The following is a 27,053-nucleotide window of genomic DNA, read 5'->3' as shown; positions in this document are numbered from 1 at the left end:
CTCGGTTCAGTTTTACTTATCTAGTATTTTAAAAATACATTTTCACTTTTACTTGTCACTTTTAGCATATCAAGAGAAGACAATTTATTTTTTCATGTTTTACCTATAGTATTAATTACTCATTTCAAATCATTTTTTAAGTCCATAAAAACTATACACTAATTAATATGGGTATCATGATAAATTAAGCACTTCATTTATTATTTTTTAGGGGGTGTGCAAAGACCATAGTGGACAAGTAAAAGTGAACGTAGGGAGTAAGTTTATAAAGTCACCCAAATCTTAAACATATTTAAAATATTTAGTTTCAAAAGCTTTCTTTATTAGGTACTCAATCATATAGGTTCATATAATTTAAAGTGAAGATTATATAGTTTTTTTTCATTTATAAAATAGGTATTCTAGCTATAGTTATATTAGATATAGTTTTGAGAAAATATTTTAATTTTTTGAAAAAAATATATAGTACGTTCTTTATTTAATTTTGCTATAATTGGTTTTTTTTTAAAAAAAAAATATCTTATCATTAAATCTTAAACAATTTTACAGGCTTTCGTATGAGTAAAAATTAAATAACTTAAATTCGAATGGACATATTTATTTTTTAGTGAGCACAATCTTAAAAAGGTTTGTTTAAAGCTAAAAAAAAAAACTACTACTACTAATATAATATCTTATCATTAAACTCTTAAACAATTTTAAAAGCTTTCGTATGAATAAAAATTAAACAACTTAAATTCGAATGGACATCTTTATTTGTTAGTGAGCATAATCTTAAAATGGTTTGTTAAAAGCTAAAAATATCTACTACCAGTAACATAATTTCGTTTGAATGAAAAATAGGTGGGACTAATCTGCAAAAAAAAAAAAAAAGCTGGTTAGACTATCCAGCAATTATTCAACAGTTGGTCGCCTAACATTATTTCATGTAAGTTGTTTTGTGGGTTCATTTTCTAGGGCAACTTAATATGGTGCGGAAAGAAGTTATATATTGTCCATCATCACTTTTGTTATATAATGGATTAAAGAAAATGTGTTACTCCTACTAATAAAGGCATGAGTCTAATATAATAATATAGACTAATAAAACGTCGGAGAAATATTGCTTTACGGGCCAATATAATCAACTCATTTTTAAGCAACTCGCCCTATCGATTCAAGTTTGAATGAGTTAAATTATGCCCCGTTTATTGACTTGACTTCTAAAATGGTGCAAAAGGCACATAGCACTCGCCCGGAGCCAATATAATCAACTCATTTTTAAGCAACTCGCCCTATCGGTTCAAGTTTGAACGAGTTGAATTATGCCCCGTTTATTGACTTGACTTAACAGGTTGCATTCAAAATTACCCAAATTGATGTATCAGAAGGGGTCACGTTGCAATGTAAATCTAAACATACAAAATCAAATTTCGACGAAGGAAACTGCGTAAATTTGGAAGAACTTAGATTGATAATATCAGAAAATAAACTTTTCACTATATTTTAAAAAAAAAATGAGGGGAGATTGGATCATGCTGAACTTATTGAATTATGACTGAACGAAATTTTGAATGGATCGAATCATGATCCATTTATTGATTTAATGTATTTTGACCCGTTCAACTTTAATCTATGCACTGGTTTGACACCTATACACACTAACCAAATAACACCACTCATTTTCTTCTTTTTGGTGACCTAAAGGTTGGGGAAAGAGCGTGCTCCTGTAATTTGTTGTATTGTGGCCAATCAAGATGAAATCACTTACATTCTCGTTCCGAAAACGGAGAAAAACGAAGGGTCAGGTCCCTGTGAACAATTTTGTACTATCTGAATCCTAAGTCTAAAACTGTTTAAACTTTAAAGTGCATATGTTCACTTCTGATTTGTTACAGAGCGTTATTATACTTTAGTGTGGTTCTTATGATCTAATGTAATCACTAGTCTATGGATGAAATATTGGAGATGCAATTACAGCTACTCGTGGAAAACAGTCATTCCTGATTGAAGAAAACATGGAATATGAAAACATAAATTGAGGATTCAGAAGCTAGAATTAACCAACTTAAGACGAGAATGGGAAATTGACATGATGGGAAAAGCCAAATTAGAAGGACAGATACTAGGAATATGTACAAACAATGTCCAAAGTTTTACACATCAGCTAAAGCTTATTATTTAGTAAAACTAAAAACATGGTCCATAAACTACTGACTAGATAGCACAACACTAGGACAGATAATGAAGCAAAAGCGGGAACTTCAAGATGAACCAGACCTTGAAATTCACAAGGCTGTGACACAACCATGGCATATATGGTCACTTCAGCAGCCGTAGGAGCACTGCAGAATTCGACACACACTGCCGTAATTTGAAGAGCAAGCCATCAAGATTCAAGCCATGAGCAAGGTGTCTGCCAAGAAAATTTATGGTGCTGGCAGCAGCTGGAACTTTAGGCAGTCCCTTTGGGATTCTCATGAGCTTGTTAACGTTTTCCGGAAGTTAGAGATGGAACTAATGCTTGATCGTCCACTTTCTACAGTGGACGAGCCAATCGAGAATAATGGTAAGACGAGTACACAAATCTCAAGGATACACATGACCCTGTTCCAAATCAGGTTTTACCTTCTCAGAAACAGCAGTGTTCAGTACGCGGTCAATTTCTATCACATGAATTTCAAATTGGAAGCACATAAAAATTCATCAAAACTGGCATCACAGATTTATAACGCACGGCGAGCAATTGTTATTAAAAAAACAGTGCAAGTTCAGTATGCTTTAAGAAGTTTCAGTGCGTATATCAATGTGCAAAACCCCTGAAGGAGACAAAGTCACCAGAACCACCCTGTTTAGTCTAGCAAGTTAACTTAAAGCATAGTCTACTGAAAGCGTTTTTAAAGGATAATCTACCTAAAGCATCATATATTGCAACATGTACCACTTAACTAGCTCCTAATTCTCTCCGGCAATAAGATCCATCACAACACGCTTGATGCTGCCATTATTCTTCTTGAGCAGCTTCTTGTTCATCTCTTTGTTGAGGAAACCCTGCATTGACAAAATACGGTCAAAAGCTAGAAGTTGTTGAGTGCTCAAGAAAGACATGCGGAAAAGGAAGGTAGATTTTAAACATTAACTGCATTATTTTTATGACATAGACATTAACCTACCATCTCCTCCAGCTCCTCAAGGATAGGATCCCACTCGGATACACCACAAAGATCGTCTACTGATTGTTCCAAGTCATACTCATTCATCCTCAAGATGTTTTTGTTTAAGTCTACCTGTTTGAAACCCATCTGCTCCAGTTCCTTGAGAAGGCTCATCTCGACATCACTGATTTCTCCGCCATCCAGTGAAGATGCCTGCACCTCTGCGACAGAGGGTGGTACAGCAGAAGTAACAGCTGGTGCTGCCTCGGATAAATCAATGGGATTTGAAATTGATGAACCAGCTGCAGAAGGAGAAATGTACGACTCCTGCTCCTTGTTTCTGTTTCCATTAACAACCGGCTCAACCAATTCCATGGTAGGGTCTGAGATTTTAGGCTCAGGAATGATATCCTCCATTGTTGAGTCTGCATTCGCATTGATAGTTTCAGAACCAGCTATACCAATGCTGGCCGGAGGAAAATTCAAGTTCAGGTCCTGAGAAGTGGTGTCAGCATTCACATTAATAGTTTCAGAACCAGCTATTCCATTGCTGGCCGGAGGAAAATTCAAGTCCAGTTCCTGAGGAGCTTCATAAAGAAACTCCTTTTTTGGCACCATTGCAGCATCAACCTGCATATAAGTTACAAATATTCAAATCAGCATCCGCGCTATCTCTTACTATCAAGGAATAGTGTTGCACGCAAACAAGTCTGACCTTGATAAGCACCCACACACGCTGCCCAAACTTCTGACCTGAAGGCAAGGCCATCCTCCAGTAGGAGATGTACCTACCAGGAAGCTCAGGAGCAGTAAAATCAACTGCCACATCAAGCTCGTGGTCAACAGCCAAGCCAACCGAAGTAATCTGCAGTTCAAGGGACACCGTATGATCACATTTTTCCAGAAAAATAAATTAAAAAACTGTTAACAGGGCCGTGGATGTTCACCAACAGGAAATCTCAAAAAAAAAAAAGTATTAAAAAAAAAAAAAAAACAAAGCAAAATACTAGCATATAAACTGACCTGTAATTCAACAGAGAATGCATCACTTAATCTATCTCCCCCAATCCAAACAAGTCGTGTTCCTTGTGGCCAGACAATATTACCATCGTTCCTCATTCTCCAGACCTTGGTAAATGGAGTCAATGGAGCCATGATAGTACCATCAAGTACAGTGACATCCAGCGTGAAGCGGCTTTCCAGCTTAGGCGATTTCACCCCACAGCCTCGAAAGATATCACGCTACATACAGAAAATTGACAGAGTTGATTAAACACAGAGAGAATACTTGCATAAAACTGAAAGAAAAGGGTAACTTCTTATACAGGATCATGTAAACCCTTGAAAGCTATGGGATGATGGTAAGTAACAGGACGATCCATTCTGATGTAATCAGCATCATTTCCCATCTGTGCAAAGCATAAGATGCAGAGATCATAGTCCTCCTTTCTGCATGAGAATAGGAGATGAGTCCTTAACGTCGACTAGTCAAATACTACAAATACAAAAGCTTCACATTTCTTACACTTTAGATTTGAACCTAGGGCCAGTTATTGGATGAACCCCACAACCATCACAGCGAACACCTCTGTGGAAAATAGCTGCTGCCCCATCACTGTGATTATGGCTCCTTTTCAATTGGATCCCAACAGGAGTGTATTGAGGTTGGATAGTGTTTTTTACCAAAGGCAACCCAGTCATGGGATACAAACTAGGAGATCTAAAACCATTAAAAATCATCCCGGATGGACTTCCATTGGAACCCACATTACGAGTGTCCCAGGACATTTTTGCAACATTAGAGCTTGCAGAGCCAACCGCAGCAACTGGCTGAGCACCAGGGTGATTCTCACTAGGCTGTTTATCAGCTCTCTTTTCTGGGCCAGTGGTTGAGGGACTAGAATATGAAATACCAAGAGCCTTCCCAACAAGATGGGAATCACCAAATTTCTTACCCACTTTCTTCTTACCATCTGCTAGAGATAAGTTAGGCTTAGGACTTTTGGATAATGATCCACGTTGAGTTCCATTTTGATCTGGTTGGAAAGACTTCAATTTTGAGGCATCTATAGATCCAGTATGATTGTTGGGTTGTCCTGCAGTTTTGAGGGTCCGCTCCTCAGCATTCGCTGCTGGGGATGGCTCTCCACTTTTAACGCTAGGAAATGCTTGTGAGGTTGTTTCATGTGAGAAACAACCAGCTGAGTCTATTGGACGAATCACACCTGTAGTGACTCCTGATACTGGACAAGCCTGCTTTAAGTAGGATATGCCAGTTTTCGAGAGTGCTTTGGTAATCTCAGCCATTTCTCGGGCAGCCGAGGAGGCTTTAGAAGCCATGTCCGCAGAGTGCTTTAAGATTTTTCCGCTTTTTGTTTCTGGCAAGGACTTGAGAAAATCAGAAACACTCGAATTTATGTTCGGAAATGTAGGCTGGACCAGTGGGGATATGAAGGGAGTAGAATTTCCACTAGATGTACCTGAAGTACTAATTTTTTCAGTGTTCAATCTCACAGATATTCGCAGGGGATTAAGGTCCTGCCTTGTGATATCCTGCAGATCTTCATCATCAACAAGTGTTACAACATCACCGTCCTCATCAATGTATGTCAGCGTAAGCTCGCTGTCGAGAGGAAAGTTGAAAAGTTGAAAGATCTTTTCCCTTAATCCATCCATGTTAATACCAAGTTTATCATCAGCAACACAGACATTGAATCTTCTGAGCGTCTCTCCATACTTGACCTACACAGTAAACAGGGCCAGCAGAAAACCCATTAGTACTGACTAAAAATCATCCATCGGATGCTATATAAGTTAGTCCCGACATATCTACATGGTCATAAGAAAATTAACCATAAAGACAAACAGAACCTCTGGTAGTTCTCCTCAACAGATATTCGTTTCAAGAGTCAAGGAGTTTATGGTATCATGGAAACAGAAAACTACACATTCATTCGAGTAACATGGCAGATAGCACGCAGAACGCCCTGAATTTATACAAGAATCATTGGAAAGCCAAGACTATCCGGCGAGAAAACATATCAGAGCAATTATAACAATCAAGTAATCAACTACTATCCCAATCAGCTCACAAATCTCTTACTCCTAATCTAAAATAACCTAATAATCGGAACATGAAAACATACATGAATTTCAAATCAACAAGAACGAAAAAAGAAAAAAAAAATCCCACAAACCAGAACACTAGGAAGCATCTAAAAAATCAGTGCAAAACAATTGCTTGATTTTTGTATTACCACATCTCAACACAGAAAGTAGTAAAAAAGAACCTTGATCACATACGAAACAGAAAACGGGTTGATTTCTCATATGGTCACTCAACTAACAGTTATTATCTCAAAAAGTCCCCGTTCTTGATTACAATTTTTTTTATTATTTTTTTTAACAAAGAGAGTGACTTTCTTCGATAATAGTAACCATTAATTGAGTCATCATCTAAAAAATCAACTCAACAGAAAATCAATTCCCCACCACAACCAAAAAATAAAAAAATAAAAATTCACCCAATTCATACATGCATAAATAGTAACAAAGCTTAGATACGTGATCGGTGCTACCCTTAACAAATTATTTCACAATTCATTCGTATCTCAGACCATTAAATCAATGCTACATTCCAAAGTAGAATAACAACATGCAATCCAAACAAATAAAAGAGTGAAAGATCAAACCTTGATCACAATACAAGACTCCATGGGGTAGAGCTAGCGTAAGCAGAACAAACTTTGATATACAAAATTTGCTAACAATTAAAAACCCTAACCCTAGAATTTCACGAGAAAAAATGGAATAGAATTGAGCTATATAAACGGTGAAATAGAAGCAGAGCAAGAGATTTCTTAAGCCCAAAGGTGTCTAATCGTTTGTCATGTTTATCGCATTTATATTTATAGTTCGGTGTATGACTGTATATATAAGTTGATATTATATTGGGCTCTGTTTTAAGTTTTTTTTTTTTTTTCTTTTCTTGGTCCCACAGAAAACTTGGGGCCTGAGGAAACCAAAAAGTCATTTAAGAGCCACGCTTTTCAGAAGTTGTATTTCGAACTTTAATAATTACTGTATGATTTATGAGGTCACCTCGTTTGGATCAAAGTAGTAGTAGCTAATAAGTATCAAGGTTCGAAAAACATAAAATTGATTTTATAAATAGACAGTTATTAGAAGTGTTAAAGATTGATAATAAACAGTTAGTATATGTATATTTTGTAAAAACGTGCTGATGAGCACTTCCTTTTTTGTTAATAACTGAAATATCCTTATAGATATTTACAAAAACTATTAAAAATTTATTTTTACTTAAAAAGGATAAATGACGAAAATAGCTTGGAGAGATAATAAAAAATTATATTTTATGAATTGTATTTTTGGAGATTACAAAAGATTTTAAGGATAAAATGGTAAGAAGCATGGTCAAATTAAAAATACTTAATTATAAGTTCTAAAGTGATAAGTTAGGAATAACTAACTTATGTCTATGGCTTATTTTGGCTTATAAGCATCTTTGATGTTTTTCAAATGCGTAAATAAGTCAGAAAGTGTTAATAAGTTCATTTTCATTATTTGAAAAAGATTATTTTTCACTTAGATAAAAAAAAGACATTTTTCGTTTTGTAAAAATTTCAATTGTTGTTTTAGATAATTTCAATAAACACTTAAGAATCTATATATAATATAAAGCTAGGAATAGAAGAGGTGATGTGGCACCTCTCTATGGCCTCCAATGATATTTATCTTTTTTCTCCTTTTTTTGATATTTTTCTTCCATTTTATGTATTTACTTGCCCATCAAATTCTGATCACGAGACTCTATGTCTCTACATCAGTTACAAATTGACCATAATGAGTATTAAGGAATGAGTAACGCTTTTGAGGCATTTTGGTGACAAATTCCTTAATTACAATATATCATCTTTTAACTTAAATTCCTAATGCTTGTAACGTAAAAAATGAATAAATTTTTACTCCTGGAAAGTCAGCAAATTTTCTTTCTATATTATATTTAGGATCATCACCTATATATATGTTTGACCATCTCATCTTCTTAATTTGATAGTGAATTTTACATTGATTGATCATCCGATTACACTGCTAGCCGTCGGTGAGTAATTTTTCCATCTGATTTGTATCATTCAATAAATTTTACTTTGTTCATTTCTCTTTCATTTTGCTCTAAACAAGCATGAACTAAAATTATGTCCGTTGAATTTTATAGAGGGACAAGTGGCAATATTATTTTGTTATGGGTTTATAGAAAGTACAGCTCTGCCTTATAATGAAAAGGTCAGATATGATATGTATATTTCTTGATAATAAAAATTGATGAACGATATTGTCTTAACATTCCTGTAAAACGTATATAATTTGATGATTTGTTGTTATCAACGATCTCTTATTATTTGTTACAACAACCAATAGGAAGACATCTAAATTGTAATTGAAAGATTTCCATCTTAGAATATTTGGGAAGTCATTAATTAATCCTTTTGGGTTTGCAGACTTATTGTAGTTGACGTCGTTTCTCCTACCAATTAAGATCTAACAAGCACATATGCAATGCAATAAAAAATTCTCGTGAAATAGACTCAAGAAATGAAGAGTTAAAGCTCATTTCTCTCTGACGCACGCTCTCTTATCAAGTGATATTTGGTCAACTCGAGTTAGGAGCTTTTGGTACAGGTTGATGATAAGTAAGAAATTAAATTTGATTCCGCGACATGATGCATAATTGATTTTTTCTTTTTGTCTTTTCATTTTGTTTCGTGCTTCCTTTAATTTTTAGTAACTTTTGAAATTGCTATATGAGAGATATGAAAAAATATTATCCTTGTAAAACATTAGTTTCAAATTCACATATGTACAAATTGAAAAGAGTTTTTTCATATTAATGCTTCTTATTGATTCTTTGATCAATGGCCGTACAACTTCATCATCACCCATCTTTGATCAATTAATTTGCTAACTCTATTGTTTGGATAAGAATTTACAAGGAACCTATACAACACATACATTTAGGCTCTTCAGTTTTTATAGAGTAGTAGTTTGTTTAGGTTCCCATGCATGTGATATTTTCTTAATCTTAATATGTATTAGTGTCATGGGTGCTGCAAGATGTTCTCTACCGGAGTTGTTTTTGATGTTGTTATCTAATTTAGAGATTACAGTTTCTTTTTAATTTTTCCTCCACTAATTTTTTCTTTGAGAGGTTATATCTTATATTCAACGTTAATAAAAAAAAGAGAGGTATGTCATTTTTTATGCTCACTGTTAATTTGTTTTAAAGGGCAGGAATTCATTGAGGATTATTAGCAATGGGGTATTTTGAAAAGAAAAAAAAAACAGATTTTTGGAGGTGTGGAGTTGTTTCATTTCATATGAATATCATATCAGTGATTTTTTCATGTAACAAAAGTCATTATTGATTTTCATGTACTACATATTAAATTTCTCGCATTCTTTTTCCAGTGTTTGAAGCATGTTTGACAAGGAAAGAATTCCTAAGTTTAGAGAAGGGAGACCTAGCTCTTTATTTTGGCTTTAACTTCATCGGATTGAAAATTTCAACTTTTAATTCTTTCTGATAAGGATTTACAGTTTATCGAAATATCAATTTATGTAAAAGGAAAAACAAAATGTAAATTTTAACATATATATACTAAGAAGTCAAGATAGCTGTTATGAATTAGAGAAATAAACTTGAAAGTATCCTTCCACCTCCCTCCACAAAAAGATAAGGGAAAAGAAACAAAGCCAAGTTTATTTCAAAAACAAAGTTGCGATTTTAATTGACATTTATTTTGTAGTTACTTAATTTTTTAAATTGAATCATAAAATTCCTGATAATTGCTTATGCCATCCATACCCTTTCATATCCACCAATGAAGTTTCACGACAAGTGTTAAGGTCAAGTATTGAAAAACAGCTCTTGAGATGAAATTTCACTACTGATATAAATAAATAATATTGTAATTGTACATCTTTAAACTTGAGTTTTGTGCTTATATATATGTGTGGCATTTCAATATTATTTTAGAAAACAGAACTAATCTTGAAAAGACAATTCTAATGAAGAGATTTATATCTGTGTTTTTTAATTTATAATATTGACTTTATATTCATGTACATAAATTTATAAAATTCTACGGCGTAAAAGGGTTTTGTTCTTATATTTACATGACATTTGAATGTTTTAGAAAGAACAATCAATCTTGTGAAGACAATTCTAACGAAAAGATTTATACTTGTGATTTTTCAATTTATAATATTAATTGTATATTCATGTACATAATTTTTTTTAATCTCTTCTATCTCGACTAAACTTAAAATAAATTATTTTTGCATATTCATTAATGTCTTTTATCACCGCGCGAAGCGCGGATACATTCACTAGTTAGGAATAAAATAACTCATCCGAATATTAACCCTATATTTCAACTGTGCAAAGCAAGGAGCTTGTCAAGTGAGTTGCCCCCAACTCCCACCTCATTCCAACGCTTCTGAATGAATTACTACTAAAAAAGACTAAATCAGTTACGAATTTTATCGTTAAATAGCTGATAACTAATAATTTATCATTAAATAGAATTCACAATGCATTTTGTTGTTTAACTACATAATTTATCCTTTGCTACTTCCCTTTTTTTTTTTTAAGTAGTAACATAAGTCACATATATTTCCTAACCAATTATTGCTTAAATGATTGAAAAAAAAAATGATCTTCTAAAGTAAATCACTTTCATTGTTTTTTTTTTTTACCACAAGAATATTTTTCCTCCATACCTATTGTGATTGTTTGCGTTCTTTCTTCTTCTTTTTTATTTTTGCAACGTAACAAAAAAAATAAATTGCAAACTTGTGTTTATTGATTCAAGAATTAGCTAAAAAGTGACTTCTTTTTTTTTTTTTTTTTTTTTTTTTTTTGCAAAAAATAAAATAAAAACATATCCTCACCTTCAACAAATAAGGTGATTCTTTCTCCCCGGTTTTCCAGACAAATGCAAAGCTATATCTCTCTTTTCCTTTTTCTTACTTAATCGGAGTGTCTGTTTCCTTAGTTAATTAATTAAAAGAAAAATAACTAGTGTTGAAGAACAGAATGAAAAAATCGTCGTTTTTTATTGGTTCTAAATTGAAGTTAGTCGTCAATCGGTCCCGATCGATCTTTTTTTTTTTTCCATCAATATGAGAGGCATTACGGGTTAAGGATACCTCTGTAAGGCTTACTCAACACGAATTTAAATTAACTGAATCAATAAATTTAAAATGAGTGAAAATCATTTACACCCCCAATTATGCTTTAAAAATCAAACTTTCCCTTCAACGTTGAACAATAGATATTCTCCCCCTTTATCCTAATTGACTTTTTTAAATGCCTATTTTACCCTTATGTTATCAACGTTTGTCTTCTTTTTTTACTTCTTTAAAATCATGATATTCCCATTTTTTAAATTTATGTAACAAATTTCTTATAAAAAATAAATATTATCTTCTAAGCAAAGAAAAGAGTGAGAAATACTAGTTGAGTATATAAGTTAATGACGTTCTATAATAAAATAAATTAGAAAAATAAACAAAAAAATAATTTTATTAAAAATATCAAAACTTTAATATTTATTTATACAAGTGAAAATAACAAGTCATAATAACTTTATAAATATTTCTATGCATGTAATGCAAAATAATTAAAAAATAGGGGCAAATTTTTAAAATAATTTATTTATACTATAAATGAATTTTATTACAATTTAAAATATATTTCATTACTGACAACCAAAACTTATTTATTTTTATAGATAATATAGACTAAGAGAGAAGTGAAACTTAAACATACACACATGCATGTACATACATATATAAGCATATAATATTGAAATAACAATCATGAAAAATAGCATTAATTTTGTTACAAATTCATAAAAGTATTATTCTACTTATAAGTTAATGAACTTATATAAGAATCTACAAATATCTAGATTTTTTAAAAATAGATATTATATATAATATAAAAATGTATTGCATAAATGGAGGATTGAAAAAAATAAGGTAAAATAGTCATTGCATAAGATAAAGGGGGGAGAATGTCTATTGTTCAAAATTGAGGGGGGGGGGGGGGGGGGTTGATTTTTAAAGCAAAGTTGGGGTGAAAATCAATTTAAAATATCAAAAACGTTTAAGATTTAATGTACATCATTAGTTATTAGTTGCATTCACTTAAAGGAAAATCAACCTTTTTGAATTCAATTATTATAGCTCTCGTTTGTTTCCTCTTATTTTTCCCTATAACTATGACGTTAACAATTCTTTCAAATGTGAACAAATTAATGAATGGCCTTTTCCTTAACTGAAATGTGTCTTTTGGCATCGACTAGTAATTCGAGGTAAATTTTTCTTAATCAAAGTTTAACGCTTCTCCAGGAGAAATACTTAATTTAATATATATTTGCACTAAATTAATAAATACAGCATAGACTTTAGTTTAATCCTTTTGCACTCGGCCATGGTTATTTTAATATGTATTTTTACCGTAATTTATTATATACAGGTTCGATTAAATAATTTATTACTATAATAAAAAGCGAAAGAGGACCTCACAGGTAGAGCTGTCAATATGGGCTTGGCCCGCGAGGCCGGCCCAACCCAACCCTTCATTTAAGTAGGGTTGGCTAGGATTTCTTTGACCCATATAGAAGTGAGGCTCAAAAGTCCAGCCTCTCTTGGCCCGCCGGCCTCAAGGGTTGGGCTGAGGCCAGCCCTTGAGGCCAGAAAAAAATAATAAATTAATTATTTTTTTTTTAAAAATATAAGTAAATTAAACAAAAAGATAAAAGTAATGATTAAAAAAGAATGTACTTACTACTAAGTAGTAAATTAGAAAATAAAGTAATACTTTTTAGTCTTAGAATTTATATTATGTTTAATTTCTTTTGAACGTGATCTGAATTAGTGATCAAAAATAATAATTTATATTTGTTCTCTTAAATTTTTTTCTTCTATGATATGATTTTGCTTAAGAATGGTGTGGTAGAAGATTCTATTTCATATTGCATAAGTTTCATGTTCAAATTGTACCAAAAATCACTTAGAAAATGTTATTTCGGAAGACGAAAAAACTTAAAGGGTTGGCCCGTCCTAACCCGCGGCCCGCTTAGGGCTGGGTTGGGCTGCCATTTTGTAGGCCCTTCAATTAAAAGGGTCAGCCCGTCCTAGCCCATTTAATTCTTTGGCCCTTTAGGGCTGGGTTGGGTTGGGCTGGGCCAGCCCATATTGACACCTCTGCTCACAGGGGTAAAGAAATGAATACCTATGAGCGGATTCAAAACTTTCAATAAGGGGATCAAAATATAAAAAACTATATCCACGAAGAAGTCAAAAGGTGTCAATATGTAATACATGTACATCAAAAAAAATTAATTAGCTACACAGTATAATTTTGTGACGAAGGTGTGTCGGTTGACACCGGCTCCGCAATTGGGCCTATGTTGACAAAGCGTTGCATAAAACTTTAGCCATGATCGCCAATTACATTCCCAATAGAAATACAAACAGAAAAAGAAAAAGGAAAAGAGAGCAAATTTACAACTCTGCAGTACTTGTTCATACAACGCACAAAATGAAGGATTATACTCCATCCCATGCCCCTGCCAGCCAGCCAGGACCAAAAAGAGATAGCAACGGTAGAGTGTAAAAATTTTCATTTTGAACCTATCTCAAACATAATTGGCTATTTTTGTCATTTTATCCATATAACATTTTTTTTTCTGTACAAGTTGAGACAAAAAGAGTACATGTGATTAACAATATAATGCGATAGAAGTGAATCCGAGAATGATAGCAGTACCAGTGAAAGCAAAGAGCCCTCTCTCTTTAAACACAACATTAGCCGCATATATTGCCACCTCCGACGTAATCTTCTTGCCATCCTTTACTACACCTCGACGGCGTTTTCCGGCAAATGCTAGCAGTACGAGCACCGTAATCCATGTTATTACGGTGGTTCGTACTGCCAGAACAATTAGTACTATTCCCACAAGAAGGGTGGCGCCAACGACAAGAAGCGGGACAACTGAGGAGAGGAAAACGAAGATAATAGTTGCTGAAAAAGACATCATCAAGAGGATCAAAACTAAGAAATGTTTGGTGGTTATTGTGACATTCATCTTTTGTTTTCCTTGAGACTGACAAAATGATTATATGATGAAGAGATTATAATTAGGATGTTTTGACTTTTTGGGAGGAGAAGGAGATTGATTTTGAAGAAGAAACAGTGAAGATGTGTACCTGTTAAATTTAATCATTAAGGAGGAGCTTTCCTTGGGAAAATCAAAACTAATTCTTGATAGGATTATGGTGTAGAAATAGGGAATTGTAAGGCATGTGGTCGCACATGGGGTTGGCAAATTATTAGTACCAACTACCAAGTTCGTAGTATCTTTTTCTTTTCTGGCCGACGTTCGATATTCGCATTGGGTTCCGATTAGTCATATTGCGTAAGATTCAATTAAAGGAAAAGTGTTTTCTATGCGGACTTCTTTCATGCCCAAACTCAAATTCAAAATCTCTAAATAAAAATAGAGTAATTTTATCCATGCCACCGTAACCTCTGTTAGTGATGTTTTCTGTCTTCATTTTTACTTTTTTAATGAAAGAGGCATAAGTTTGGATAACATAATCTGCGTTTTAATATGTACTTCGAAAGGAATTATGAAAAATATAAGATAGAAACTAGTTTTCTTTATAAAAGTTGTCCGTGTTAGATACTCTATGAAGTTAAGTCTAAAGTTGATTATAAAGTTGGGTAACATAGAGTACTATATTAGAGAAAAAGGGATACATTTTAAACATAAGAAAATTAGTAGTACTAATAATTTAAACAACATACAAAACCCAAAAATCCATATGGCTCGTAAGGGGAACCCTTACCCACTTGAATTGCGGTGAACCAAAATTCTTTTTGTCTTTTTGTTGGATTCATCCTCTATAGGTAATTTAAGTTCCCAAGGTTCATGTGTATCATACCAAACCGCCAGTCGACCAATTCAGTGATAATACATTCTCTGCGGAATACTTTAAAAAAATAGACATCGCTGCGTATTTGAAGTAATTTAAACGTTAACTGTTTTCATTTTACATTCAAAGGCATGCTTTTAGTTATAAAAATTTCATAGCATATATAGGATTGATCCCAACTTATAAAAGGATTGCTTATGATACTTAATTTTCAATCGAACTATGCCATATAAATCAAAACAAATTAACACTCGATAAATTTGTCCCAACAAAGCCAACAACTCATGAACTGTTTCTGTTTCTTGACGTTTTGGTTTCTTTCCCATCCTGCATTTTGTTTCACAGTGTCTAATTAAGGCATTTTAAGTGAAAGTAACTGCGAATTCTAACATAAGAAATTGAATCTGACTTTTGTTAATCCGTATAAATTTGATTTGATAAATATATTCCATTTCGAGCCTTTTGTTGTGGAGGAGATTCGTTTCGCCTATGTACACAACTCTCCTGAAATACTTACAACTACTCTCTCTCTCACTTCTCTATTTTTGTTTTTCTATTGATAATAATGGTGAGGAACAACGTAATACAAAGGCCTAACACTTCCATTTCCACAGTAAGGATAGTAAATCTCCTCGCCGACCGAATAACCCAAAGCAGGCGAGTACGATCTACGCGCCACCGCATCCGACGGAGGCGACTTCAAGTTCGACGCTGGAAAATCGAAGCAAGACATTGGTGAAGACGGAGGAGAGATCTTTTTGGGCAAATTGATTGGAGATAATATGGCTCTGATCTTCGTCTCTTTATTCGTCAATGTTGAAACTCTATCGTACTCTTCGATCATGTTTGCCAAGTCCTCGTCACAGGTAATCGATACCAAAACATCTAATTCTTCAGTTGGTAGCTTACACCTTAAATGCATAGACGATCCGCATAATTCTCCAAACTTCACTATCAATTCTGCATCAGTCAGCTTTTAATCAGATTCTAGAAAAGGTAACAAATACTTTCTTCCTCTCAATTCTCACGTGAGGGTGCTTGCTTGACAGTTTAAAAATAAAATAATTTTTTTAAAATTTGTGATTCAAAATGAAAAATTTAAAGATAAATTATTATTCTTTCATGTTTCCATTGATGCGATACGGCTAGATCTCGAGATTCGGAAAAAAAAATCAGCTCTTTAAATATTTTAAATTATTAATTATTATAATTTATAATATTTATTATATAATTTTTAAATATATAAATTATTTTTTCAAAATACTTAAAAGACCGTATGTCAGAGTTCAGTGTCAAAATAAAGAAATATAATTATCGAAATTTGAACTGGGAGTGAATTCACAGTCAAAAGCAAAAATAATTTAACTCTCAAAATTTAAATTGTATCACATAAATTAAGACCAGATGTGTCATTTTAGTATCATCTAAATTGAGACAGAGAGAGTAGTATTTAAAACGAAGCAAAATTGAAGTGATAACAAGAAGATGAATGTCTAAACAGACCTGAGAAAGAAATAGATCGATCGATTGAGAGGACTCTAGTAAAGCCGCCGATATAACGGAGTTTGCCGTCAGAGCGACGAGGAAGAATTTTACCACCGTAACTGTAGAGAAATTTAACAATTTCTGTAGAGTGAACCAAATTCCGATTCCGACTCATTCTCCGAATTTATTATTAGTACGAAGAAAGGAATTGAAAACGAAACTGACAAGAAAGAACGGAAAAGAAACTTCTAGAGAGAAATGGAGAATATTTTGAGCGCTTTTAAGAGGGGAAGAGCTTAGATATATATACAATGTGAGGGTGTTTTGGGAAGTTAATTGGTGGGTCCACTTAAGCTGTGATGAGTGCCTGGAGTTGATGAGGTTAGGCTCAGCATATAACACTTGGTGGAACAAGAAAGGCCCTGCTCGTAATTGTTGAAGTTACCAACATACTGTCACCGAGTTTCTTGGGATTTGGCCCTACTTGTTTGGACCACGAGTCTACAACGAATTTCCAATACAAAATCTCACGACGTATTTTATTTGAATACTGTTATTTAATTTGCACTCAATTTTTCAATTTTTTTTTGCATGTTTACTTATTTCGAAATGTCTTTTGACATTTTACGTATTTTTTCTGTCCCAATTCATATATACAGTCTCCTTATTAGAATGTATAAAATAGAATGATGATTTAACTTAAAACTACATGTAGACATCCAATTTTCGTGGGACTTTATAAGATGAGCCTAATAATTAACAGGGTTTCTTGGAGGCTACTCTATCATAAGCCTTAGCTTACATCTATATATAGGGGCATATATTTTCTTAAAAAGACATCTCAACTATTTCATAAACTCATGAGTATTCAAAAAGAGTTTACTATGTGGCTGCATATTTCTTAACAACCAAATATTTTAAGAAGAGATACATAATATCCTTTCATGGAGATCAAATACATCCCAAGAAAGTCCACACATATCCAAATCCAAATCATCCGTTCGAGAAATACGCTATGGAGAATATTTAGGAGAAAAGAATCAAGGGAATATACAGATTGTACTCACAATCTTGATAAATGAAATTATTCTTTTTATTTATTTTGTGATTGTAGTTTATTTTCCTTGTATCTTGAGAAAATTTATTGCAAATTTGAGATCACAAGTTTCAAAAAAAAAAAAAAAAAAAAAAAGTGATGCAAACCTGCTTGATGGTGCTCGGCACAGGATGAATATATTTTAAGCTAATCGCACAGCGAGGGATTAATTTAGACGTAGTAGTTTTAAAAGTCTCTTTTTTTCCTCTATAAGTCTAATCTATATATAAAAGTGTCTGTTTTTTACCTTCATTTATCTACATAATTTATTAACTAATAAGATTAGCAAAAGCCTCATAAATTAAAATATCTCTTTACAATAGTTTAACCCAATAAAGCACAATTAGTCTTCTGCTTCAGCCCACGTTATAGTAATATTAATTGATACATTAAATTTGTTTGCACTAAAGTCCTGAAGCCGCTTTTCATCACAATCCATTTTTTTTATTACTTAACTTTTCCTCTCCTGCATAATTACTTATTTATGTAAAGTTTTGAATAGGATAAACTTGGAAACGGTGAAATATGGAAGGCCCATATTTATAATACCTTTAATTCTCATTAAAAAAAAAAATTACTCTACCTTGTGATGACCCGCCACGTCATCATGCCACCTAGGCGCCACATGGAACTATTTTTGCCATGTAGGAAGCTTATGTGGTTGCTTACATGGAAATGAGGCTAGCTTATATGAGAAGATTCTAGAGAAATCAACGCTGCTAAAACCCAAGCCAACGTCATCCAGGATGCTGCTGACAAGAAAGGCCATAACAAAAAGAGGATTGCTGCCAACCAGAGCCAAGATGTGCTACCAGAGGTTGTGTCAAATGAAGGGCTTACATCCCAAGAACCATCTACCACTAAGGCGAGCGAGGATGACGTGGCGGTCCTGCCCAAGGACGCCTAGCTCGGTAAAGAGTAGGTTATGAAGGTTAATGTGGGGATGGACGTCATCGACATATTTGGCCAACGCTTGGGCAAGGTGGAGGGCACTCTTAGCGTTCTTGAGGGGCATACATTTGAAGAGATTGAAAGCATCCGAAACGACTTGGAGGGGCATAAGCAGGCTGAGATTGAAGTAAAGCAAACTATCACTGCCTTAGAATGCAAATTCATGGAAGCGCTGAGTACTATCAATGCCATGAAGGCAAAGATAGTGGCACTCGAAGAGCAGGTCAATGTTGGCGTGACCGAGGCAGCCAACAATGTTGTCGTGATAGGGAGGCTAAGATCGAGGCTCCCAAGCCACCAGTTCTCAAAGGGGTTCATGATGCACAAGAGGTGGAAAACTTTCTTTGGCACTTGGAGAACTATTTTAGGCATGGCAAAGTTAGGGACGATGAGGCCAAGATCAACACCGCTATGTTGTACCTATCAGAGACTACCATGCTTTGGTGTAGAAGAAAGGTCGCCGTTGTTGAGAGAGGTCTATGCACAATTAGCACGTGAGATCAGTTCAAGAATGAGTTTAAGCGAGTTCAAGCGACAATTCTTCCCAAATAATGTCTTGTATGAGGCAAGGCGCAAACTTAGAGAGTTGAAGCAGACAGGGAGCATTCGCGACTATTTCAAGGAGTTCACCACCCTTATGCTTCAAATTCCAAACCTCACAAGCGATGACTTGTTATTTCACTTCATGGATGGGTTGCAGAGCTGGGCTAAGCAAGAGTTGCAACGCCGGCAAGTCAGGGATATAGACCAAGCCATAGTGGAGGCCGAGTCTTTGATGGATTTTAAGCAGGACAAACGTGACAAAGGCAGAGGTAATAAGTCAAGGAGTGGCAATGCCAAAGGTGGGGGAGACCGTGGTAAGAACAAGGAGTCTCAACAACACTACTCCAGGACTCAAAATGCCAATAAGTTCGACGGCAAAAAGTCAAGTGGTCGTCAGGGCTATGCTGAGAAGAAGGCGCAGATCGAGAAGAAGGGATGCTATATATGTAGAGGACCACACGGCTTCAGAAATTGCCCTGAAGAGCCTCAATGCAATGGTCTGTGAACGAAAGGAGCAGACGCAAGGAGAGAGTTCAGGCACCGCACAGTTAGGTATGATAAGCATATGTGGCGCTGTCAAGAAGCAACCTATCTAACCCGAAGAGAATAAAAATCAATACGTGGATCTCACCATAAATAACAAGCTCGCTCGTGCATTGGTAGACACTGGAGCGGCTCACAATTTTGTGACCGAGGCTGCTGCGAAGAGACTAGAGTTGAAGCTCATTCCAATTAACGCCCTCGTCAAGACCGTGAATGCTAAGCCAGAAAATGCTCGTGGTGTAGCTAATGGCGTTGGTGTCAAATTGGGCGATTGGAAAGGTACGACAAATTTTACCGCCACTACTATGGATATCTTTGACATTGTTCTGGGGCAAGAGTTCTTTAGACATTGTCACGCGATGATCGATCCCTACCTCCAACGTCTCTTGGTTATGGAGCGAGAAGGCGCCTGCATGGTGCCTACAGTGACTATGTCGCATGGACAGGGCCATGCACAACCTTCAGCTATGCAGCTTGTTAAGGGGCTCAAGAAAGAGGAGCCAACATTCATGGCAACCATTACAAGTTTGAAGGAAGATAATGGTACCCAAGAGACACCACCGCCTTGAATAGATAATTTTCTCGAAGAAAACAAAGATGGTATTTCCGAAGAGCTACCTAAGCACTTGCCTCTTAGGCGTGAGCTGGATCACAAGATTGAGTTGGAGCATGAACTGGGAAAGGGTCAAGTGATACACCGATTACCATCACCGCCTCACATGATAGGGAGATTGAAGCTATCATTGACTACCAGGCCCGGCGGAAACAAGGGCAAGAATCCACCGCCATTTTCCTCATCCATTGGAAGGGGCAATCACCGGAAGAGGCCACATGTGAGCGATACGAAGACTTGTGGCAGTTTAAAAACAAGAGTCGAGAGTTTAAGCAGCAGCAGTGCGCCGCGGCCATCGCAACATCAGGTGGGGGAGAGTGTGATGACCCGCCACGCCATCATGCCACCTAGGCGCCACGTGGAACTATTTTTGCCATGTAGGAAGTTTATGTAGTTGCTTACATGGAAAGGAGGCTAACTTATATGAGAAGGTTCTAGAGAAATATGGAGATTTCTCATGGAAGACCTTAGAACCTTATGGAATCGCATGGAAAGTCCTTAGAATAATCTAGTTGTGTAGAGATTTCTAGAATAGGGCTTATTAGTAAATATGTAGGGACTTGTATAATAATTATTATTTACATATTAGTCCCTAGGTGAGTAGTATAAATAGGAGGGTCATTCATTTGTAAAATTATCAAGCAAAATCAATCAAGTCTTCTATAATAAAAAAGCTTCTGTCTAGTAAATTTCTCTTGTCTTTCTCAATTACTATTCCCTTAGCGATCTTAAGTGTAGTAAAATAGACTGACTTAGCATAGCAAGATCCTGAGCAAGTTGTGCAAGAAGATGAGCGAGTTGTCAAGTTCCACACGTGCGCTTAGTTGAAGACTAAGGACGTGACAACCTTCTCTTTAAATTTACACACACAACCAAATTCTTTAAGCTTGCCTATTGTTTTGTATCTCTCTTCATTTTCGATTTTCTAAAGTTGCTAGCAGAGTGGAAAGCATCGTGCCCTCTCTAAAGATATAATTACTAAGGTATAATTTTCAGTCTTTTCCTTCAATATATCCATAGACTTATCAGTTTGATTACTCATTATTGTAGTTATTTTATAGAACTGTCTTACTGTATATTTTCAATTGGATTTTCTATGATGTTGCTTATTGAGATTCTTTAGTCATTTAATATTGTAAATTTTCTCCATCATAATAAAATACGTCTGTTTCTCACATATTCTGTAAACATTTTCTAAAAGGGTTTTATAATATAGCATGGCCATTCCATTTATTGCTTTAAAGTTTTAGATTGAATAGTCAATTGAACTTCAAGGAGAGTGTTGATTTTTAAATTTACATACACGCACCACCAAATTCTTTAAGCTATAGTATTGATCGCTTCGTCTTTTTTTCGTTTTCGATTTTCTTTTGCACATTTTAGTAATTTCGTTTGGAACCTGCATATTTCATTCTATTCACATTGTTTTTCTTCTTTTTATTGCTTTTCTTCTTTTTTTACTATAAGATTCCAACATCTACTCAAATTCTTCCTCCACTTTCCTTTATTTTAATATTCATATTATTAGTGACAAAAGCAAGAGATTGCATTGAAAGTCTGATTCGACTTGATTTTGGCTATTTGGATGAGGAGAGACAAAAGCATGAGTGTAGATTGACAGTTTGGTACTTTGGTTTGGCTATTTGAATGAGGAGAAAGTTGATTGCTTAACTCATGAATTAAGTTAATCATTTGAGGACAAATTCTAATGAGCTTTTTTCTCATTAATTGGGTGCTGAATTTTTGTATTTTACATAGAAACTGAATTTAATTAAGCAAGATTTTCTGTATATAAAGATTTTCTAAGACCATGCGTCAACTAACAGGTGATAAAGTAAATAATAATAGCTTGAATGTTCAAAGTATTAATAAAATATTTTAGAGCATTGTATTATGAATTTAGAAAGAAAAAAATTGTCTTTTGTAATTGTTCCATGTGATATAAGATAACTTCCTTCATTTCACGTGTGTTTGAAGCTTATATTTCTTTAGTTCAAAATAAAGCCTTATTTGAACTTTGTTTTTCTCCGGCGTTGACCTGTTTTCTTAGACAAAATACAGTTGTTACTGCATATATAAGAGGTTCGAAATTTAGATATTTAGATGCACTTACAAGTTAAAATTTCACCAATTGTAGAGATTGATCTAATTGCAGGTAATATGTTGATTTAACTCAATGTTTAAAAATTTAAGATTTGCAAAATACAGGTGAAGTTAAAATTATAAACTTTATCTGTTGCAAGAAAAATAAAAAATAGTTTTTAGTGTTTGCAGAACACACCTTTTGTTATTTTTTATATTTGAGTATCATTAAGAGATTGAATCATAAAATCAATCAGGTTTTTATAATCGCCCGAAGCGCGAATAAATTCACTAGTTATGTATAACACTAACCAACAAGGCAACAACCGTTTATCAACGCCAAAGAATATAGAAATACAGTAATTAACAATGCTTTCCACCAATTATGCTTTAACAAAGTAAGAATTATTTTTATTTTTTTGTGGAAAGGTGTCACAAGTTCAGCTCGTCGGTGTATGTCTTTAAATGCTTTCAGTTTTGATATACGATCTGTTTTAGTTAGAACTTAAAAGGCACGAATCAACAATTAAAATGCACGTATTGGCTTTATTTTGCAAAAGATAAATCAAATACATAACCTCTTTCTTATTTTGTTTTCCTCTTTTATTTTTGTTGTTGGTGTTTCAAGAATCCCTAGTCAACATAGCCAAGCGAAAGGAAGCTTCAAAAATAGTACTAGTGATTAGTAGGTCCATAATTTATAGATTCTTTCTTTGACTTGATCATCAGTCACTTCCCCACTCTTGAAAGAAACCATAATTTAGGATACTGAATGTGACAAAGGCTCTAATTATTCTTAGTATACGAAGTTGTTTTATTTTTAATTTTAGTGTCAGTTCATTAATCATATTATTTGCATTGCAATGGCGTAACCAAGTCCTTTTGACTAAATTGGAAACCGTTTGATGGGACCAAATTGCCAATATCTTTCAATTAGACTGTTCAATTTTGCTTGTTGAAGAGGCACTTCATAAATTAGACCTTTTCCATGAAGGTGGGAATAGATTGAATATTTGACCAGACCAATAAAGTCATCATTTGAAATGGTTCTATGATTCAAAATTAATGTGGCACAATTGTTCAATACAACCTGTTGTAAAATTAAACAAACTTGTCTTATTCTTTTGGATTACTAATCCAAGTTGCTATGATTAGTTACTAACAATCATCTTCGAAGTGATACGATAGTGTTAAATTTTTATACGATCACATATAAAAACGCTTGTAAATTAGGTGTTGCATCTATGGGAATACTAATAGAGTAATTTAAAGACAGATGCAGTCGCACTAAAAAATGTGAACTCATTTAACTTATACAGTAATATGACTAATTGTATTTACCATCAGAGATATAAGGCCATAGTATCAACTCTAAATTCTGGGAATGGCCCATGGTGGTCACGACAACGAGCAAATGAACTTAAGGATATTGTCAACAGGGCATGGCCAACTGCAAAAATTCTAGCTTCAAATTCAGAGACTCAGAACTTACACAACCATACTATGCACCAAACACCTACAACATTGAGTTCATGCACATTTAAAATCAGATAAGAAAGATGGATGAAATTCATGCACATATCTGAGTAGCCTGAAGTAAAGCATACCTTATAAGTATGGGACAGAGATGGGATCGATGATATTTGGCTTTTCTAGTGGCTTTCTTATTATTCTAAATTGAAATGTTTATCTCTTTGTCCCATTGCTTCATATATATATCACATTCACATACATTTATAGGCATGCACAAGACAATCTATAGTAAACGAGAGACAGGTCTCACTAGACAGAGTAAGGTAATATATGGAGTATATATATATATATATATATATATATATATAAAGCAGGGCTAATATGGCATGCCTCTAAAGCCGAAATTGGAATTTATCTTTTACCTAGTTTTTTTTGGACTTTTTTCCCATTTAAATTCTTTTCTTTCAGTTCTACCCACTTATTTTCCTTAATTAATATAACCACTAAAACCCGTTACTTTTAGCCAGCCACATAGCAGCACTAAATCGCACCGTTTCGAAACTGACGGTCGGTCTTCCCCTTCTTCATCAATTACCATTAACCATACTTCTCAAAAAGAATCTACAATCAAATTATACCTTCACAAGCACATCAACTGCTTAACAGAGGTGAAAAATTCAACCCACCGGCTGCTTTATTTCAAATCATATACTTAAGTTTCCAATTATAATGGCAACAGAGGCTAAGAAGAAATCTGTTGAGGCGAAGAAGTTTACTTTTTGTATTCAATAATGTTTAATTTGGTATTATTAACGTGCCAAACTCACTTTATATCCAATATTTTGCTCCTCGATATTTACGGCAGTCTCACAATCTCCCTATTCACTAAAATTTTGGATTTTTTTATCCAAAAGTTGTGCTTCAAATATGATATTCACCTTTTATTTGTATAGGGAAAACATTTTGGACTGTGTTTTCAATATACCTGCCGCCAAAATCTCAACCTTTTGTTCATTTGCCTTCACTTTCTTGCACGTCCGATCACAAAATGGACTAGAAGCATTTTCAGTCATTAGAGCAAAAGATAAATCATTATCATCGTTAATTGGTAATGTTGTTTACCCCGATTTTGGATAATCAATTAAATTTGTGGATGAGGTATAGAATATGTGGCTATATCTTATGCTTATTTGATAAAGAGAAGAAATGTATAAATATGCTACAAAGGAGCAATGGGTGATCGGTGGTTAGCTGTGTACTCGTGCATAAATTAATACATAAACGGTATTCGATCTAAGGAAATGTAAGAATTAAACACAAGAAATGTTGGCCGAATCTGATATATATTGAAAGAGAGATTTGCGTATTTTTGCTATTACAAGAGTTTTTTGTCATGTAGAAGCCAACCCTCTAAAAGGAGGTCAATGCCCCTTATTTATAGTGCTGCCCCATGGGATTCATACAACATAAGAAATAATAAAATAAAGAAAAAGCTCTGAGTGGATTAGGTTGGATTAGGCAGATCGTATGATGTGACACCCGTACGATTGGCAGTTGAACACAGCAGGACATCAACGATGCGTGGCACCCGCGCAACGGATCTTTCGGACCACCGGCCACGGTCAAGCGGACATACGGCCTTGAACAACCGGTCATGGAAGATCCGGACCAAATGACGCCCTTCCTTTACTCCGGTCCAAGCGTTTCCCCGGTTCATAAGGGGAGCCTTCATGCACGTTCCTGTCCTTTTCTTCTTCGGTCTCATCGGTTTAACGTATGCCCGGTTTTTACCGTATACAGATAGTCCCCACACTTCCCGGATCGTAGATTTCTCGGAGTGACGGGGAGTAGATGAATCACTAAGCCGGTGACTCCCTTTGTCCGTTGTTATCGCTTCGTTTTTGGCGGGAACAGCTGCCCACGTTCTTCTGCCATCGGCCACGTGTCATATCCTGGATGGTCCGCTCTGACAACCGCCACCCGCACGTCGTTTCAAGTCATTCCTCATTAATTATGGGACATGTGGCGCCTCCCGATTGGCCAGAAATCGTAACCGCCCAAACCCCATAACTATAAAACGTCCACTAGCCCTTCATTTTTCCATTTGAACACCCTTTAAATCTTCAACTCATTTCCTCTTTGCCTTGGATTTTTGCACTTCGTTTCTTCGTCTTCATCATATCTGCTCTCCTTCTATATCAAGTTTGTTGTTAATTTATTGCCTACTCTACGCAAAAGGAAACAACTCTACTCCTTCCTTCACATTGATCTGCTGCTGTTCATCGTTGATTCTCGTCTTCTGTCCTCTCCTACATTGTCTGTTTCTTTATTGCCCTTTGCTTTCTTTAGCCCCTCTTTTGAATCTATCCAACTTCTTCTTTTCATATTTCCCAATGTCTGAAACCACTTCCTATGACATTCCCTCGGTTTCATCCCCGGGAACCGAGGCTGCGTCTCCGGCCAAAGCGAAGAGCTCCTTCGAGCCTACAGCCTCGGACATTATACCGGCCAAACTTAACTTCAACAAAGACCTCGAGGTTGAAAAACCTTCGTCGGTGTACGATAGAGGGTACGACGTGAGGCGATACCCCTCTTCCATTACCGAGGATAGGCTCGACCTTGTCCGGTCCGACTGCGGATGGGACAACCGCCCGGTCGGAGTTTTTGCCCCTGGGCCTGATGAGTCAGTCACCGGCCATCGGGAGGGTTTTTTGTATGTCTATACTTATCCCTTCACCCTCAAGCTCGATCCTCCGATAGATCCGGTCATTTTGGACATGTGCCGGACCTATGACGTGACCTTAGTACAAATTGGTACGATCGTTTGGAGGGTCGTGGCATGCCTCCGGTTGTTGGCCAACAACGCCGGGAAGGATCTCATGCTGGCCCACCTGATACGCCTATACTCCCCGAGGCTGTTCCGGGGCGGCGTAATAAAATTAGCAAAACGTAGCCAGAACCCCTTCTTCTCGAAGATGGATGAAGACAGAGATCGAGGCTTGTTGGAGCGATACGTCCGAGTGCGGACCTCAGATATCATTCCGGAAGATCACATGCCCTTTCCGGAAAAGTGGAACAACAATCGTAAGATTGAACTTCGAGTTAT

General features: G+C 35.2%; 2 protein-coding genes across 3 annotated transcripts; both read right to left on the bottom strand.

The window, feature by feature from the left end:
• Positions 1–2,681: 2,681 nt before the first annotated feature.
• LOC132601682 (protein JOKA2-like) lies at positions 2,682–7,047 on the bottom strand. 2 transcript variants are annotated; one of them, XM_060314760.1, is made up of 8 exons: positions 6,827–7,047; positions 5,615–5,876; positions 4,660–5,512; positions 4,460–4,583; positions 4,158–4,376; positions 3,850–3,999; positions 3,153–3,764; positions 2,682–3,030 (listed from the first exon to the last, which is right to left on the bottom strand). In XM_060314760.1, the coding sequence occupies exons 1-8, from the start codon at positions 6,848–6,850 to the stop codon at positions 2,935–2,937; spliced, it is 2,340 nt and encodes a 779-aa protein (XP_060170743.1). In that variant the 5' UTR covers positions 6,851–7,047; the 3' UTR covers positions 2,682–2,934. The 2 variants fall into 2 exon arrangements, with proteins under 2 accessions (XP_060170743.1, XP_060170739.1); XM_060314756.1 differs by having other exon boundaries at positions 4,660–5,876.
• An 8,505-nt stretch (positions 7,048–15,552) lies between these two features.
• LOC132601676 (protein PAL OF QUIRKY-like) lies at positions 15,553–16,921 on the bottom strand. Its single transcript, XM_060314752.1, has 2 exons — positions 16,665–16,921; positions 15,553–16,121 (listed from the first exon to the last, which is right to left on the bottom strand). Exons 1-2 carry the CDS (start codon positions 16,819–16,821, stop codon positions 15,715–15,717), a joined length of 564 nt encoding a protein of 187 aa, XP_060170735.1. The 5' UTR covers positions 16,822–16,921; the 3' UTR covers positions 15,553–15,714.
• Between the last annotated feature and the right edge of the window lie 10,132 nt (positions 16,922–27,053).

This window comes from Lycium barbarum, chromosome 1, assembly GCF_019175385.1.
Source record: "Lycium barbarum isolate Lr01 chromosome 1, ASM1917538v2, whole genome shotgun sequence".
NCBI lineage: Eukaryota > Viridiplantae > Streptophyta > Magnoliopsida > Solanales > Solanaceae > Lycium > Lycium barbarum.
Note: the sequence above shows the minus strand (reverse complement) of the source record. Positions and strands in the feature narration are given on the sequence as shown.